This window comes from Zootoca vivipara, chromosome 6 (assembly GCF_965207765.1).
Source record: "Zootoca vivipara chromosome 6, rZooViv2.hap1.1, whole genome shotgun sequence".
NCBI lineage: Eukaryota > Metazoa > Chordata > Lepidosauria > Squamata > Lacertidae > Zootoca > Zootoca vivipara.
The window spans coordinates 36,165,811-36,184,796 of record NC_142589.1 but is presented as its reverse complement, the minus strand read 5'-3'; the positions used below and the strand labels follow the sequence as shown (position 1 = coordinate 36,184,796).

Genomic DNA, 18,986 nt, shown 5'->3' with positions numbered 1-18,986 from the left:
GATGTTTCCTTACCCAAGGTAAGAGTAAAGAAGTGGGAGGATGCAGGAAGTGAGGTCAGCAGCCCTGAGAGCATTGGTCTTGCATCTGAGAAACGGTCAGAAAGACAGTGTGGGAACAACAGAGGTCCCCCTTTTTCCATATGCAACTACACAATCCTTCAATACAAGCCAGAGTTGCATTCCAGCACTTCCAATGACCAATCTGGCCCAAGCATGGCATTGCTCACACGGTAGAAAGAGATTTCAAATGTTCCCTCCCATCATGCCAAGTGTCAAGAACAGGAATTGCCTGTGCTTTGATCCGGAGTTGTTGGGCTTCTGGGTGGGCACCTTCTCACTTGCTCACACTGTCTAGCGTCCCCTGGTTGCAACCTTTGACTGTGATGACGACCTACCGTACTTGTTTCTCTTCACCTTCTTTGGGCTGCTGTGCCCAAAATCAATTCTGATTTTTACACTTAATCTCTCTCTCTCTGTCTCTCTGTCTCTCTGTCTCTCTGTCTGTCTCTCTGTCTCTCTGTCTCTCTGTCTGTCTCTCTGTCTCTGTCTCTCTCGCTCTCTCTCTGTGTGTGTGTGTGTGTGTGTTGTAATTTATGTTCATCCAAGCTATACCTCTAGTAGTGTTTAAAAGTGCAAGCTTCTCCCTCCCTCCCTCTGACTCTCCCTGCAAATAATTAAATAACATGTAATATCTTTAGTCACCCTGGAGTGAAGCTGACATTTTCCCCTGTAGGACCCCTGGCAGGGACAGGGAGATCTTAATAGGTCAGCCAACTCTCAAGTAACACACTGCCAGTGTCAGGACTCTCTCGCTGTAGCAACCAGGCTGGCTGACAGCTCAATCTTTCCATGTTAATAGCAGCATCAGATTCATCCGCTGAAGAATCTTTTGTCTCTCTCTCTTTTTTAACTCATGGGCCAGGGAGGGAATAAATCTGCCATCTGCTGACCTGAGCTGCGTCTGTGCTTTCCCAAGGAAGTGACGTTGCTGGGTCCTCAGTGTCCAGTCGCCTTCTGGAGTTCTCTAACACTGGCAAGACCTCATGTGCTCCTGAAGCTGCTTTTAGTATGAAAGGGGAGGGGAAGCCATTCCACAAAACTCTCAAGGATCTGTTTCTGCACCCTAAATATAGTTGCCCCCTGAGAATGTTCATGGCACGAGTGCAGGGTTTTTTATTGGCTCCCCCTGCCCTGAAGCATCGGTCCAACTTTGGTACTGTCTTGTGTACTGGTAGAAGAACAAGACACCCCTGCTTACACACACACACACACACACACACACACACACACACACACACACAGTCAAGGCGCGCGCACAGGCACACACACACCCTGCAAAAGTGCCAAGGGGTACCAGATAACAAGTTAGCACCCAAATCACTCGGCTGCACTCTAATTGGTTGTGAGACTTTGAGGACATGGTCAGGCCGAGGAGGCACTCTCCTTCCAGGAAGGGGATGGAGAGATGCTTTATCTGGCTGGACAGATCCCTCTTAATTGAGCAGATACTTCGCATTTGCAAACAGATGGCTCCTTTGCATCAATTATTTCTTATCTGTGTAACAGGGATGATTTTCTGACAGATAGCAAAGGGGAGGGGGGAGAATGAGGAGAGTGAAAACGGAAAACACAACAGCCTTCCTTCATTCATCCTCCCTCAGCACAGTATTGCCTTTGTGTCCTCTAAAGTCTAAAAGTGGAGTCTGTACACCATTTTAGAGGGACAGGGGTAGATTTCTCCGGTGGGTTTCTATAAGTTTTTAAAGCAACTCTCTTTGGTAGAGTGGGGTCTTTGGCAGCCTTCAGTCAATGATACTAGGACCCAGCACTGTTCCTGGAATGAGTTTTGGAGGCTCATCACTTAGGAACAAAGGGTGTGTTGTACAGTTCAATATTTAGCTACAATGGGCAGTGTACTCTTTCAGAAGCAGATCATACTCTGGGTTCTATCCAACTAACATCTATTCAGGGTAGACTAATTGGATTGTATCCAAGGTTTTTCACACTCAGCGTAGACCCATTGAAGTGGATAGACATGACTAGTTTAGTTTCATCAATTTAAGCGTGTGGTGGCGCTGTGGGTTAAACCACAGAGTCTAGGGCTTGCTGATCAGAAGGTCGGTGGTTCGAATCCCTGCAACGGGGTGAGATCCCGTTGCTCGGTCCCAGCTCCTGCCCACCTAGCAGTTCGAAAGCACATCAAAGTGCAAGTAGATAAATAGGGACCGCACCGGTGGGAAGGTAAACGGCGTTTCCATGCACTGCTCTGGTTCGCCAGAAGCAGCTTTGTCATGCTGGCCACATGACCCGGAAGCTGTCTGCGGACAAACGCCGGCTCCCTCGGCCTATAGAGCGAGATGAGCGCCGCAACCCCAGAGTCGGACACGACTGGACCTGATGGTCAGGGGCCCCTTTACCTTTACCTTACTTTGAGTAGAACTTACATTGGATACAACCCTCAGTTCCTTCTTCCTTTTCTCATGAGAGGTTTTCCATATTGCTAACTATATTTGTTGCACTGTAAAAGGTAAGTTTTTGCTGTCTTCCAGACTTGTTCCAATTGGAATGCACTTTTCTTAAAATGTGGGCCAAATGAGGTCTGACTAATGCCTGACTGGGGGCTATCAAAGAAAGTTCAGCTGTATGCAAAAATATGGCGAGGCTTTATAAATGCTTATCTCAGGAATCGTGATACTCAAAGCATCTTTGGCAATATCTGTCCAACTTTATTGGAAAACTTTGGGGCGGCACCACTGTGTATTAAACACAGGATACTCACTCTGCCCTAACCTCAGTGTTGATGTTCTATCTACTCCACAGGGTAGGGGTTGCATCACTTCTGCCCTGTACACCACCTAGCACATTGTTGATACTAAAAAAATATTAAACTAGGAATTACTGGTAGCTGAAAAGATATTTGTCAACAAATGAAGGGGAGGGACAATATCTCAGTGGCTCATGTGCAGAAGGACTTGGGGTTAACCCCTTGCATCTCCACTTAGCATAGGAACATAGGAAGCTGCTTTATACTGAAACAGATCACTGGTCCATCTAGCTCAGTGTTGCCTACACTGACTGGCAGTGGCTTTCCAGGGTTCCAGTCTTTCCCAAACCTACCCAGAGATGCCCAGGATTGAACTTGGGACCTTCTGCATGCAAAACAAGTGCTCTACTGCTGTGCTATATTCCCTCCCCAGAGAAGAGATCAGGGAGAGATGATGAGAAAGAGCCTTCTGTGCCTGAGATTCTGAAGAGCTCTTAGTTGGGTAGATCATACTGTATTAGAATAGACCAGAGGTAGCCAGCGAGGTACAGTACTCTCCAGAGATTGTCGGACTCTTAACTTACATCAGCCCCAGCACCACAACCAGAATACCTAATGCCAAGCAGGTGACCTTCTGCAGGTGACAGCCAGGCAAGAACCAGCAATAGCAACTGGTAGTCGGAGGAACTGCTTTTTTTCCTTTTGCTCATGCCTGCCTTCCTCTTGCATTACTTTTCATCAAACACTGCCTTCCCCAGGGTATCTGCTGGCCTACCCTGTTGTATGCAGCCAGAAAACATGATGTCTTCAGATCACAAGCAATTACTGAGTCGGCACTGCATCAAATGCAGCTTAAGCAGGGAGCACTCCTGGGCCACACACCCTTATTTGTATGACTTGATGGCAGAGGAACTGAATGCATTCAAGAGCATTTTTCTGTTTTTCTCACAAGCCCAGGGAAAATACTAGGAGGGAAATCCTGAGCCTGGGGCTTGCTGGAACAAGTCTGATTAGCTGAGGTGCAAAAATCCACCCTGTGTTTTCCAGCATTCTGGCTTGAGGCAGGAGCAGCAGTGCCCTTGCTCTCTCCACATCTTAGTAAACAGATTGGCAGCCTTCCCAGATAAGGGCACTAGTTAAAAGTCGGTGTGGATTCTTGCCTTGAAGTGAGGCTGAAGCTATGATGGCTGTGCTTTGCCCAGTATTTTCCAGCAAGGCAGTTGCTGCGGGGACGCAGGAAGCTGCATCTGAAGCCCTGCTGGGGGGCGGGGGCGGGCAGGGGATGTGGCAACCCTGCATCCTTCCCCCCAACCCCGTGAACAAAGCAGTGAATGCAAAAAGCTATAAGTTTAAAATGTGTTCCATTTATTGGGGTGGTTAAATGAACCCCCTGATTTAGCAGTTAAGAACCGTGGTCCTTGCTTCACACTGGCCTCTATGGATACAAGTCCTGGGTCTTCAAAACAGTTACACTGGCCTTTGTGGCTCTTTTGCTATTCCTGCTTTCCTAGGGCACTTTTCTGCTGGGGCTCTTCTTCTTTGCTGTGTCCAAAATGCCTAAGGGCTGCCCACTAGGCCTGTGGGAGACATGGGAGACTTCATGTTTAATTAATCCATGATCAGAGCCTAATATACGTTTAATTGCTTGCTGATTACATATCGCTGAGTGCTGCATCCATTAGCAGGCCAGCAGTGCTAATAACTAATCATCATTCCCAGTACTTCAGTCCCTCTTCATCCAGAGTGTCCCAAGCTCCTCCTCCTTAATTAACCCCCTCCCCTATGGCAGCTCCCCACTGAGTGTTCATTTAGCATAGGAGAGCCATGCTGCTGTTGTAGAGGGGGCGGGTGGTGTTCCAGCGATAGCATAAATTGTTGCTATGAGAAGAAGGAAAGGAGAATGAGACAAGCTGGGGGCCACTTGGTTGGCTGTGTCCCATCGCTGAGGGACAATTTGTAAACATGTAAAAAAGGGTTCTGCTTCATGGAGAACACCCATCTAGCCCAGAATCCTTGTTTCCCAAAGTGGCCAGTCACATGCCTTTGGGAAACCCATAAGCAGGGCTACTCCTGATGTTGCTCCCCCTCCCCCAGCTAGCATTCAATGGAATTCTGCCTCCAACTATGGAGCAGAGCCACAGAGGTTAAAGCAATAACCAAAAGACACCCAATAAACCAGTTCCCCCTCCGCTAGACCCTAGCCATTCTGACAGACCTCACTGATGTATCTGACCCCCACTGTTAAAAACTATTTAACCCAGTTGTCATCACCAGATGCTGTAGCAGGGAGCTCCATGGTTGCTTGCAGACATCATCTGGGGGGGGGGGAGCTTTTCAGCCTACACAAGTCTGCACTTAGCAAAAAAATTCTCTTCCCTAGCCTTTAGCAGCGCCAAGCCACTCACATAAGTTTTTATAAAAATGTATCATATTAGCTATAATTGCCTTTAGGTAAAGGACTCCTGGATGATTAAGTCCCGCCAAAGGCGACTATGGGGTTGCAGTTCTCATCTCTCTTTCAGGCCAAGGGAGCTGGCATTTGTCCACAGACAGCTTTCCGGGTCATATGGCCAGCATGAATAAACCACCGACACTCTGATCAACAAGCCCAAGAGGCTCAGTGGTTTAGACCACAGCGCCACCCGTGTCCTAATTGCCTTTATGAGGAGTGGGCTGTGTGGGAGGGACGGCTTGTAATTGTAGAAGACTAGGTAGGTAGGTGCTCTGGTCCATGGGATCACGAAGAGTCGGACACGACTAAACAACAACAACAACAACAACAAGGTAGGACATATCTCTGTGCCCACAGATATTTGCACATGTCTGCCTGTCTGCCTGTGGAGCTCAGTCACCCTGGGTCAGGGCTGGAGGGCAAATTTTGCTTTTGCTGCAATAGTATCCTCCCAGGGCAGTATTTTAGTTTCTCCATAAGATGAATGGGAACCACATGGAGAAAGTGAAGCTTTCTATGTTTCCAGGGACACCATTAGGGGGCTGACTATATTCTTGTTTCCTGCTCCTGGTGACCTTAGCCACTGAGAATGAAGCTTGCAGCTTCATTAGCATAACCCCACCCTTCACGTGCATAACCACCATAGCTGCCAAGTTATCCCTTTTTTACAGGGATTTTCCCTTATGCTGAATAGGCTTCCTCACGAGAAAAGCGAAAACTTGGCAGCTATGATAACCACATCCCTTGAACTACGGTAGTTGTTGTATCCAGTTCACAAATGCATACAAAGCAAAATAATAGCTGTACCACTGCTGTGTGTGTGTGTGTGTGTGTGTGTGTGTGAGAGAGAGAGAGAGAGAGAGAGAGAGAGAGAGAGAGAGAGAGAGAATGAATCACATTTTTAAAGCTCTGTTGTGTTTATCTTCCCTTGCAAATAGACCAGGCATCCCCAAACTACAGCCCTCCAGATGTTTTGGCCTACAACTCCCATGATCCCTAGCTAACAGGACCAGTGGTTGGGGAAGATGGGAATTGTAGTCCAAAACATCTGGAGGGCCGAAGTTTGGGGATGCCTGAAATAGACCAACATAGCTATGAAAGGGCATAGCTGGAATCTACCTCTTAGACGTGCAGCTTTCCCCATATGAATGTTTTGGTCTTTTTCTCTTAACAATTCAAGGCAGCATTTCTTTATGCTTCTCTTATCCTAATAAATGACTTGCCACACAGAGATGTAGGAAGTTTTTGTGTCTAAGCTGGGATTTGAGCTGCATTTCTCCAACATCTGCACCTAAGATTGCCAGGCCCTCACATGTTTGAAAGCAGGTCATATTCCCCTTACATTAACCCTTTGGGACATGTTGTACTGAAAAGTGTGCAGTATCAGTGTGTGTGTGCCCATCTTTTAAAATAGCTTGAGCAACAAGCAAGCCACCCACTCTGAACCAGATAACTCATAGCCTGGATCTGTATTAACTCCCTAATTACATATTTACACACCTGGTGTATGTTACGTTGCAAGCATGCATCCACTCCCCTCATGACTTGTGTAATCTTTCCATTGGGATATCACACTTGTTTTTCTGCAAAGCTAGAAGGTCCTCCACTACAGGTTAGCATGCAGTAAGGGGAGCGGGGCAGTTATGCCTTTTGAATGTTCAGTTTCCCTTCACTTCTAGCTAAACACTGGCCAACCTACAATTGACTCATTTCCTTAACAGTTGAAATCTCTCCAGATACTGTACTTACCTTAAATAACCTTCCCACACCTCTCTAGCAAGCAAAAACATATACCACTATTCTAAAGGAGCAAAGAGGCCAAAATGGAAGTATGTTAGTTCATCTAAGGTAGGGCAGAGTAAATTCTCCACCAATAATAATTTAATTCTATGACCTATATATAGAAGGTACTGTATGTTAATCTGCATAGGTGTGCTTATTTTGCCTAAATCATTGTTTCTACTCAGTAACAAAATGAGCAAAGAGTTGGATAGGTGGTAGCCCATGTTAGAGTAGACACAATGAAATTAAGGTACATGGCTAATTTAGGCCTTATAATTTCAGTGGGTCTACTCTGTGAATAACTTAGTGGGATACAGCTTTCCTTATGGCTTCTGAGGCTCTACTAGACACTGCTCCCACACTTTCAAATGTATCTTCACTTTCCTGTCCTCAGGGCTAGACATAAGGTGTGTGTTTTACTTTTTTTTAAAAAAAAGTTGATGAAATTCTGATGAAGTTGAATGCTTATATTTGGGGATGTGGGCAGCTGAGTGACTGATTAGTGAATGCCTTGTGGAGGCTCCAGACAGAATTGGGATCATGTTTAACTAACATTTGCTCTATATGTGAAAACTTTCCAGAAAGGAAAGTGGTCAGGATCTTAATCCCTCCAATACTCAATTGGAGTATTTAACATGGGGTGGGGAACCTTTGGCTCTCCAGATGACATATGAATGGGTGATTGATAGGTGGGTAGCCCCCACCCAGCTGTCAAGCCTGGCCTCCAGAGGTAGGGCAGATCCAGTTTCCTATACTTGATCTAGCTCAGTGTTTCTCAACCTTTTTTGGGCCACGGCACACTTGTTCCGTGAAAAAAATCACGAGGCACACCACCATTAAAAAAGTTAAAAAATTTAACTCTGTGCCGCCCTATATTATAATTATGACTGTAAGAAACACTTGCCAAATATTGCTTTCCGGCGGGTCAGTGCTGTGTATTGGCGGCCGCCAGGCTCGTTTGCACTGAGCTATGGGAAAGAGGAGGAGAAATATTGCTTTCCGGCGGGTCAGTGTTGTATATTGGCGGCCGCCAGGCACGTGACAATGCAAATCACCCTTCTCGGCGCCGCACGCCGCGGCACACCAGCCAGCGTCTCGTGGCACACTAGTGTGCCGTGGAACAGTGGTTGAGAAACGCTGATCTAGCTGATCCTTGTTGGAGGCAAAGCATTGGGCAAGGTGGAACTGTTGGTTTGGTCCAGCAAGTGCAGCTTCTTGCACCACAACAGGTCACCTGGGGCTCTCGCCATTCCTGAAGCTTTCCCCACATCATTTCCCACATCATTCCTTGTATCATTCATTTCCCACAGGCATCTGGATGGCCACAGTGAGAACAGGATGTTCAGCTAATGGGCCATTGGCCAGATCTAGCAGGCTCTTACATTCTTACAAAACTGTGACGAAGAGCATGGTCTGAAGGCATACAGCCCACTAACCTTGCTGAAACTAAGCTGGTTCAGGTCTGGTTGGTGCCTGGATTGGAGGTTGCTTAGGAATCCTATGCATGCCTCCTTTACCCCCATCAGCAAAGAAAGGCAGGATATCAGTGACTAAACACTGCCACTTGCTTTCGAATTAAACTTGGGGCTGCAACATTTTTCTTCCTCTTTCAAGGATAATCAGTCGCTAGGAATGATTTGCACAAGAGACAAGCAGACTAGATCTTCTTTAACAAGCCCTGGGGAAACTAGAGTATCACCTGGGTCCTTCTTGAGCTCTCCTACTCAGTTCCAGGATGAGGGTGACCTGTGTCCCAAGCCACTGGTCATGCCCAGGCAGCTGTGTGGAACACTGCCAGTTGGGAGTCAGTAAGTGCTGCCACTCAAAAGGCTTGTGGGATTTGCTGAGCACCAGTGGTTGGTGTGGGGCATTACCATATGGTCCCCATAAATTAAACCATTCCAGGAAACAAATGGTAGATTTATACGGCTTTGCTCGTATGTGTGCCTCATTGAACCTAAGAGGTTTGCGACGGAGCTTGCACGCGCCATTCATCTTATTTAGCTGCCCTGGTTTTAGAGGACTAATCCTTTAAAAAAATGGATCAACATTTTAAAAAATCCTTTCTACATGTCAACCCGAGGCCTGTACGCTCATAAATCAGCACAGAGAGGGAGAGGCAATAGCAGCATGGAAGAAGGGGGAGTTTACACCCTTTGGGGGACTTCAGACTGTCATGATTTTTCAGGAGGGAGTCAGACACATGCTGCAACTTGAAGTTTGCACATTTTAAGTGGTTTAAAGTACTGTTTCCCAACAAATGTATTTACATCCCACCCATAGCTGCCAAGTTATCCATTTTTTACAGGGATTTTCCCTTATGCTGAATAGGCTTCCTCGTGAGAAAAGGGAAAACTTGGCAGCTATGATCCCACCATGGAGCTCAAGGTTGCATACCTGTTTCTCCCCCATCTTATGTAATCCCCACAACAACCCTAATAGGTAGGATAGGCTGAGAGGGAGTAACTGGCTTATAGTCACCCAGTGAGCTTCATGGCTGAGTAGGGATTTGAACCCTGGTCTCTCCCAGGCCCTAGTCCAACGCTCTAACTCTGGCATCCCCAAACTTTGGCCCTCCAGATGTTTTGGACTACAATTCCCATCATCCCTAACCACTGGTCCTGTTAGCTAGGGATCATGGGAGTTGTAGGCCAAAGCATCTGGAGGGCCGCAGTTTGGGGGTGCCTGCTCTAACTCATATACCTCACAGGCTTTATGTATATATATACTGCATATATACACAGAATATGTGTATATTTGTTGTTGTTTAGTCGTTTAGTCGTGTCCGACTCTTCGTGACCCCATGGACCATAGCACGCCAGGCACTCCTGTCTTCCACTGCCTCCCGCAGTTTGGTCAAACCCATGTTCGTAGCTTCAAGAACACTGTCCAACCATCTCATCCTCTGCCGTCCCCTTCTCCTTGTGCCCTCAATCTTCCCCAACATCAGGGTCTTTTCCAGGGAGTCTTCTCTTCTTATGAGGTGGCCAAAGTATTGGAGTCTCAGCTTCAGGATCTGTCCTTTCAGTGAGCACTCAGGGCTGATTTCCTTCAGAATGGATAGGTTTGATCTTCTTGCAGTCCATGGGACTCTCAAGAGTCTCCTCCAGCACCATAATTCAAAAGCATCAATTCTTCGGCGATCAGCCTTCTTTATGGTCCAGCTCTCACGTCCATACATCACTACTGGGAAAACCATAGCTTTAACTATACAGACCTTTGTTGGCAAGGTGATGTCTCTGCTTTTTAAGATGCTGTCTAGGTTTGTCATTGCTTTTCTCCCAAGAAGCAGGCGTCTTTTAATTTCGTGACTGCTGTCACCATCTGCAGTGATCAAGGAGCCCAAGAAAGTAAAATCTCTCACTGCCTCCATTTCTCACTATATATGTGTATATATATACTGTCAATTGACAGGGAAATGCTTTGAAAGGTGTGGGATGAATGAATGATCAACATGAAGATGGATAAGCACCATGCAAGCAACTTTGGAAGAATGTGGATTGTCATATAACCACCTTGTAAACAAATCAGAACAAATTCTCATTAAAAACCAGACACAGTCTAACCAGCACATAAGCTTTGTGCGAGCAAATAAGAATGAATTCTAAATAAACAGGTCATCTGGAGGTGCCCTTTATTTGTGTGGCTCACATTTCAGGGGCGTGTCCCCGTCCACCTGTCCTGGGTTTCAGATCCTCTGTCCTCTACATGAAAGGCTCGTTTGTACATTTGCGGGGGTGTTCTCTCTACAATGGTGTTGTGGTTAGAGCAGTTAATTTTAGAATGTGAGGTGTTGGAACTTAAGAGGGTTTTTTGGGGGGGGGGAGGTACACCCTCTGTGCTGGAAGTCAGAGCACTATGTACTCATAATGACAATAATGATGATGATACTAAAAATAAAAATTTATGTAAGAGCTCTACTGGATAAAGCTAGAGGCCCATCTAGTGTAGTATTCTTTTTCTCAAAGTGGCCAACTTATGGAAAGCCTGAAATCAGGACTTTCACACAGCAGTACACATTTTTAAAATTAGTAGTATCTAGATTCTGCACCTACAAAAAAGCATGAAAAATGTGGGGGGGGGAAAACAAATTTACACTGGGCACAAGTTGTGCTAATTAAGTACATGTGCACAATGTATCTGTTTTGTGTTATTTATTTTCTGCAGTGTTTATTAAGAATTTCTGAACATGTAGTAAATTAATCTGTATATTTTAATGTGCTTCAGACAGATATGAGGCAAAGGTAAGAGCAAACTTTGAAGCCTTTCTTTGCAAACATGAAGGCTAGAAAGTTGAAAATGTTACACAGTTGATTTCTTTGCCCAGGTCCACATGATTCATGCTTGTGCAGAATTGCAGCACACACAGAGCCAGTCTCACTGGGTATGAGGGCCTGGGGGGGGGGGTAAAAGGATGTCACTATATAAAACTCAAGCTGACTTTGAAGGAAGGTGGAACAAGGACTGGCTGGAGCAGGTTGCACCTCTTTGTTGCTCTCACTTTAGCCCTGGCTGCAACACCCGCTTGCTTGCTTCAATCCCAAAGCCACGCAGGGCAGGATTGGGTTGTTTTGCTGACAAGTTTCCAAGACCATGCTGGCTTCAGACAGTCTAAAGTGGAGTGAGAGTCACAGGACAGGTTGTGTACCTTCAGACATCACTAATCAGGCTTTATTAGTAAACCAACCATAATAATATATTCAGTCAAGAACAGTGCTGTACAGAAGAATTCCACACTGAGAACCAGTTCATATTCTTTTTGCTCAGGCCACTCAGATTTTACCTCTTCCCATTCCAATATCAAATGCTGTTTTTTCAAGCTGCCCATTTTTGCTAACCCATCACTAGCACACATATTCCAAATTTTGCATGCAGCTGTGCTACCTTTTTGTAAATAAGGTGTTCATAGGCAAGCAGAGAAGCAAGCTCATTTTGCAATGAGCTGCTCAGGCAAGAGTCTCACTGTTTACCGCTTTGGGGCCTTTAGGTTGCTGCTGATGCAGTGCAAATGTTTTGTGCTACAGACAGTACCTCACAATTGGTTGTGCATAAGTTAGTCTGATGGGTTTGGCAGATGCAGATACTGCCTAAGAACATGCAACGTCTTACACATTTTTAGCTTGTTGGTTAAGATATGTGCTTTGGTTCCTACCCTTTTCCTCAGGTCATCCCCTCCCAAGGACTCATCATTTAGCTGAGTCTCCCCCAACCTGGTCCCCTTCAGATGTTTTCAATTACAACTGGCATCAAACCATTCATTATCCTGCTCTTAATCTCAGGGTTGTGGGTTCAAGTCCCACATTGGGTAAAAGATTCCTGCATTGCAGGGGTTTGGACTATATGACTATTGTGGTCCCTTACAACTCTACAATTCTATGATTCTATTCTGTTATCCATTAGGGAATGCTGACTAGAACTGAAGGAAGTTGCAGTCCAAAACCTCTCAAGGCCACCATGCAGGAGAAGACTGGTCTAGGTTCTGATAGGGAAAACCTGGTTGCCCATGGACAGCAAACTCCAGCTCATGGTAGAACTGGCTCAGAACCAGAGCTGGCACATGCAAGCTCAAGCAAAACCAAAGGGCCCTTCCAGAGGTGGTGTTTTTGTGTGTGGGTGTATTCTGCAACATGTTGTTTATGCAATAATAGTGTGGTGGATTTATACAGGAGTGTCCACATTATCATTCCGCTTTGTAAGTTGTTCTGTAGTGTTTCCCCAATGTTGCTGAATTGTTGGTATCTAAAGGGGCACGTAGGGATTGCTGATCGGAAGGTCGGTGGTTCAAATCCCCACAACGGGGTGAGCTCCCGTTGCTCAGTCCCAGCTCCTGCCAACCTAACAGTTTGAAAGCACATCAAAGTGCAAGTAGATAAATAGGTACCACTGGGGGGGGGGAGGTAAATAGTCTTTCCGTGCACTGCTCTGGTCTCGGTGTTCCATTGCACCAGAAGCGGCTTAGTCATGCTGGTCACATGACCCGGGAAAACTGTCGGCGGACGAATGCCAGCTCCCTTGGCCTGTAAAGCGAGATGAGCGCCACAACCCCAGAGTCGTTCTCGACTGGACTTAACTGTCAGGGGTCCTTTACCTTTACCTTTTTAAAGGGGCATGTTAGACTATATATAGCACAGCAAAAAGTTGGACAAAAAAAAATCAAACACATTTGTTTCCTGAATTGGGGAGGCCCATTTGACATCAACATGAAATGGGAGCCTTTAGTGTGATCAGCCTAGTCCTGTTGAATGATCTGCTACGGTAGTATAGATTCAGTAGGTGCCTTCTGTTTCAACCTTTAAATGCCTGTGGGAAATGTTTTCCTCTTTCCATAATAGTTGATAGTCTGTGATTTATTTATTTTTTACATGTTTTAGTTATAGATTCTTTTAATGATATACAGCAGTATATACTTTCCATAAATAAAAAAAAAGTATTGTGTGAAAAGTTACAGGATTTCAGCAAGACGTTGCAGGACTTACACAGCATTGAAAGTGGGATTGCCTGTGACTGCCCCAATACCATTACAGTATGAGCACAAATCATGAATGCAGCATAGAAAGAATACCTGGAAGGGCCCATATTTTCCTTCTATCCTATAAATCTTGTGTGCTGCCCCCCCCCCCGTCAGTCTGTGTGTATATGGTGGGACTTGTTTTCAGAGGTGATTTTATGTACTGCCTGGAACGGTCCCTCATGTCTTTTCTTCTCCTTTTATTCCAGGCATCTGCTTTTCCTCTGGAGGCACCTGCTCTGAAACTAGTTGCCAGTGAGGCCGCCCAGCGCCCATCGGGCCCCGTGGAAAGCACAGCTGTGGGGAACGGAGCTGCTCAGGATTACAGGGCTGGTTTGGATGTGGAGGGTGCAGCTCAAACAGCTACAAGTAAGCACTGCATTCCTTGTTTCAGTTGGGAGTGTGCTTGCTTGTGTGTGTGTGTCCATACATATATTCATACATGTGGATGAGTGAGGAGTGCCACAAGGTAGAACTCAATGTCTGGTGTGTGTAGCAACCTGTTCAGATGATCTTCTTATTTATGAGAGTACTGTAATGAGATTTCAGCCCACAATAAGTGATGCAAACCTGGCAGCAATGGGTCTTTGAGTAGTCTTAATACAGGCTAATATTGAGTTTGAGAGCCAGATAATGTGTTTGTTCTTAGATACACTTATAGAAAACCAAATCTATCTATCTATCTATCACACACACACACACACACACACACACACACACAGAGCGAGAGCGAGAGAGTTTTCCAGCTGACTTGTCAGTGTGACCTGAAGCAGAGCTCCAGCAGCCTCCTTTGGCAGGGGTTCTCCTAGTGGTAAGGAACACAATACCTTTTTACTAAGGCTCTCCTTAATTTTTGAGCTCCCGTGCAACTCCTGCCAGGCCTTTTTTTGGGGGACGGGGGACGGGGACGGAACTGTTGCATGATGTTCCAGTTGTTGAGACCAAACCCAGATGTCCCAGTCTGCATGTAAAATATATTTCTCTCTCTTCCTTTCTAAACAGTGACTTGTTGGTAGGTCAGAGGAGGCTGCTCCTGAGCCTTTGCTATCCCAAAGCTAAGTCTGGCTGAGTGCCATCTCCAGGGAATTTAACATCCTCCCTGGTCAGGAACTGCAGCATTCCTAGAGGAGGCGTTTCTTTCACTCTCTCTCACACACAGACACATGCTTTGCACCCCACCTTCCGGGCCTGTTCTGTGCTGAGAGTGTAGATCTCCTGCTTGGATGAGGCATTGGCTTCCTCCTCCACCTGCTGTTATGAGAAATTGCAGGAGGAGGAAGCTAGCCCTCAAGGAATACAGGAAGTTGCCTTGTGGTGAACCAGGCCATTGATTCTTCTAACTCAGTATTGTCTACTACACTGACTGGCAGAGGCTTTCAAGAGTTTCGGATGGGGGACATTTGCAGCCCAGCCTAGAGATGCTGCTGGGGATTAAACTTGGGACCTTCTGCATGCAAATCCAATGCTCTTACCACTGAGCTATGGCCCTTCCCAAAATGGCTTGGGCAGCTCTCAGTTCAGCAAGCTGTGGAGTTCTGGTGTCAGTGTAGCAGGGAGTCTGGGAAGTGAGTGATTGTGAGGCAGTCCTGATTGGCCACAGCTGAGGCCTCTGACCTTTTGTAAGAGCACAGGGGGAGTGGGGGCATGTGTTCACACACACTACAATTGCTGTAATTTAGCAAAGGATTTATTAGCTCCCTGCTGCACTTCCTATAAGGGAAAACCATACAGAGGTCTAGGAAAAGCTTGTATAGTTCCTTCTGCTTCCTTCTAGAGCCACCTGGTGGTGTCTTTCCAGAATAAGGGGTCAGGGAGGGTCTTTGGTAATTTGTGAGCTATTTACTGCCAGCCAGCTGGGAGCAGGAGCTGTGGCCTGGAACGGGCCATGTGAAGTTGCCTGTGTTAATTACCAGAGTCGCTTGGCAGACACACTGAGTAATGGCATGTTAGATGCCTGCTGTATTCCGTGCACCGACTCCTCAAGGCAAGGCCTTTGTGTTCCTGGTCAGGATCTTGGCTGGCACTCAAGGAGGGAGGAGATCTCAAAGCCCTGCCAATTGCAGGCGGGTGAGACAAGGTTAAGCACGGAGGTTGGCTGTGCCATAGGAGGTCTGCAACCCCTTCCTTTCTCCAGCAACTCACATGGCTCATCCTGACACACATTCCTCCAGAGAAGGAATGCAAGTGTGATGTGGGAGCATATTGCCCTGTGCAGAAATTACAGACATAAACTTGCACTAGATTAGTGAAGGTGCTTTTGTACCTTGTGAGAATTGCCGATAAGCACATTTGTTCCTTTCAATTTCACATATTAAACACACACAAACAAAAAATGGCAAGGGAGGGTGCTCACAGAGCGTGCAGTCAGAACTGGGTGGTCTAGTTCAAGCAAGGATAGGAAGAGAGAACGAGAAAGCCACTGGGGAGCACATCCTGGCAGCAGTGGAGAGCTGGGAGTTCAGGAAGTGTCCTGAGGAAAGTTTATTAGAGCGTAACAACGTAAGAAGAGCCAGGAGGCTGAATCAGGCTAATAGACCATCTTGCCCAGCATCCTGTTCTCACAGTGGCCAGTCAGGTGCCTATGGGATGCCTACAAGCAGGACTTGAGCACAACAGCACTCTCCATTACTGCAATTTACAGGAACCTTATCTTCAGGTGCCAGGCCTTTGGCTAATTAAACAGTCTATGACCTTTTAAACTGGGGGTGGGGTATTGTTTTTGTTTGTTACTATGCCATGTATTTTTGTGTTTTTTCTATTGTAAACTTCCCTGTGATCTGTGCCATCTGATGAAGGGTGGTATAGAAATTTAATAAAAATAAATAAATAGAAGTGTGTATTCAGAGGCATGCCATCTCCAAAAGTGGAGGTAGAACATAGCCAATGATTCTGCTGTGCTTGTCCTCTGACATTCCCCACCTCCTTTCCCTTCTGGTTTTTAATCATTACTGCAAAAGAGAACATTATCTATATTGAAAATATGAGACATGATTAATACCATGGAAAATACCTGTTTGAAAAGCACACCATTATTTCCTTGGATTCCCCCTTAACTGACAGCCGGGAACAAACCTCTTGTCCATTTTGTGGGCTAAGAACATAACAATTGTTTTAGTACCTATCTGTTTAATTAGATGATTTGGGAGAGAGGGAGAATTTATATTCCCAGGAGGGTAGCCTTCTTAATCTGTTGTAGCAAAGGAGCAAAGTGACATCTTAAAGGTGTAATTTGTGAATAAATTGAAGTTTCATCCTGAAGCATATTATGTCCATTTGTTCCAAGCCTAAACCATACTGTTGTTTGATAGGGTGGGGGTGTGTGATCAACCTTCCTCCAGTGCATAGCTTGGCGTCTGTGATGGTTATGACTATGTTCTACCTCCACTGCTGGAAGGCATCATGCCTCTGAAGGCATGTTGCACTCATAGTAGCCAGCAAGATGCCCATACACGAGTACAGGATGCTGGACTAGATGGGCCATTGGCCTAATCCAGCAACCAGGCTTTTACTATGCCTTTATGAAACATCTCCTGGTGAGTTTGGGTGGCTGGTTTTGTTCCCCAAGTGCAACTCTGCAAGAGTTAGAGAGGGCACTAGATAGTCTGAAAGGGTTTTGTGTCAAGATGTTGCAGAATGTTCCTGCATTATTTGCCTGCCCCTCATGGGGATCCCCTCTTACCTTGGAGGCAAAAAAAACATCAGTTACAGGCAGCCATGTGGTTTTCTGTTTCTCCAGCAGATGGCTGGTCAGAGGACTGAGTAAACCATCATACAAGGCTTTCCAGAGCAGCCATGCCCCCCTCCCCCTCCCCCAGGTCTGCTTATCTCTGTAGGCTCAGCAGCAAGGGGAAGGCCCCTGCCATTTTGGCCTTTTGTGCTTCCTCAAGTCCTGGGATCAGGCATTTGTTTAAATGTCGAAAACCTCTTCCAAGTAGCACTGAAGGCAAATTACAACCATTCAACATAAAAAGCACAGAAATTGTTAAAGGCTCCAGGCGTCTTTGCCACCTAAATGAGCTGCATGGCCCTTGCATGGTGTGACTTTCTTGGATTGTTTGGGGGTCAGGGACAAAAAACGTCACTGGCTGAAATTCAGCCTGCCTCCTCTCAGCCTGCAGCAGTTCCAAACCCCATCTAGCCAGCTGTATCCAGAATACTCATTTTCCCCACCCATGTAAGTCACAGGGGCCTGTCTTTAGGCAGGCAGAGATAGTGGTGGGACATCTACTGTGATTGGTGCCCTCCATCTGATTGAGACTACTATCAGCTCTGGGTTGCCAAAGGTTGATAGAGAATTTAATCTCTCAGGTCTCTCCCCTATTTGTTCTCCCTATCCCCAGCCTTCAACCTCCTACTTCCTTGCGGGGTAGAGCAATGGCGCTAGGCCACAGCTCTTAAAAATGCTAATTAAATGAGGAAGAAGAAAAAGGAAGACATGTTCCGGAGCATGTGCAGAGTTTATTCTCCTCATCCTTCAGTATCCACAAGTCTCCCTCCTGCTCCCACTTGGGGATCGAATACCAGTTTTAATCCCAGCGCCCCTCGTGTTAGTTCAAGCTAAGGCTCCAGCCCTCACTCGTCTGGCTTGGGAGCAAGTCCCGCTGGACTTGGTGGGGTTGTTTCCAAGTTGATCATGCCCAGGATTGGGTTGGAAAGCTACACTTCTGCGCAGGTTGACTTGGGAGCAAGTCTCCCGCAGACATTCGTTGGGGCTTTACTTCGGAGTAAACACGCCCAGGACTTTTGGGGGGCGGGGGTAAGAGGATCCCTCCTAGCGGGTGGAAGCCACCGAGGGCGCCTAAGCCCCTCCTCCCCAGAGGCGAGAAAGCTCTTCCCCCCGCTCCGCACGTGCTCCCCCGGCGGCCTTTTCCGGGAGGAGGCTCGGCCAGCGGAGTCGCCGTCGCCCGGTTGGAGCCGGTGAGTCACTCGGTGGCTGCAGCTCCTGGAACAGGAGTAGCCCAGCTGGGCTGGGCCGATCGGAGCCGCGGGCGGGGAAAGAGAAGCACCAGAAGCAGGAAGTGAGGCGGGGAGAGAGAAAGACACACACGCACACACGGAGCCGGAGCAAGCGAGCGGTTGAGCCCGGCGCTCCTCTGCCGAGAAGTTGCCCCCCCCCACAGCCGCGCGCACTCCCGCCGGGCCCGGGAAAAAAAGTTTCCCTGGCCGGCCTGCGGCTGGATGACCGCAGTGCCTCGGGAGGGTCTCGCTGCCGCCGCTTCTGCTGATCCTGTCGTCCCCCGCCGGCTGTCCCCATGGAGGACAGGAGCCCCCGCTGGAGCGGCCGCCCGCCCATCATCGGTGAGTGCCGCGCTTCTTCGTCTCCTTCCTGCGCCCATCACCGTGGAGTTGGGGCGGGGGAGGCGCGCGAGAAGGAGGCTCCTGCTGCTGGCCGCCGCCGCCGCGGCTTCCTCCCTCCGCGGGAAGTTCAGCTTGTTGCTCGCTGTCTGGACTGCTGTGGATTTCGGACAGGGGGTGGGTGG

The 18,986-nt window shown here is 47.2% G+C and overlaps 1 protein-coding gene across 4 annotated transcripts in view; it reads left to right on the top strand.

The window, feature by feature from the left end:
- Positions 1-18,986, top strand: part of GSE1 (Gse1 coiled-coil protein) — a 389,184-nt gene that overhangs the window by 105,957 nt on the left and 264,241 nt on the right. For 2 of the 4 annotated variants that reach the window (XM_035120004.3, XM_035120003.3), the window contains exon 2: positions 13,716-13,875. In XM_035120004.3, the coding sequence (XP_034975895.3) occupies positions 13,716-13,875 (160 nt within the window). Of the gene's footprint in view, positions 1-13,715; positions 13,876-18,449; positions 18,805-18,986 lie in introns of those variants that run through there. The other 2 variants (XM_035120005.3, XM_088671956.1) reach the window with 2 other exon arrangements.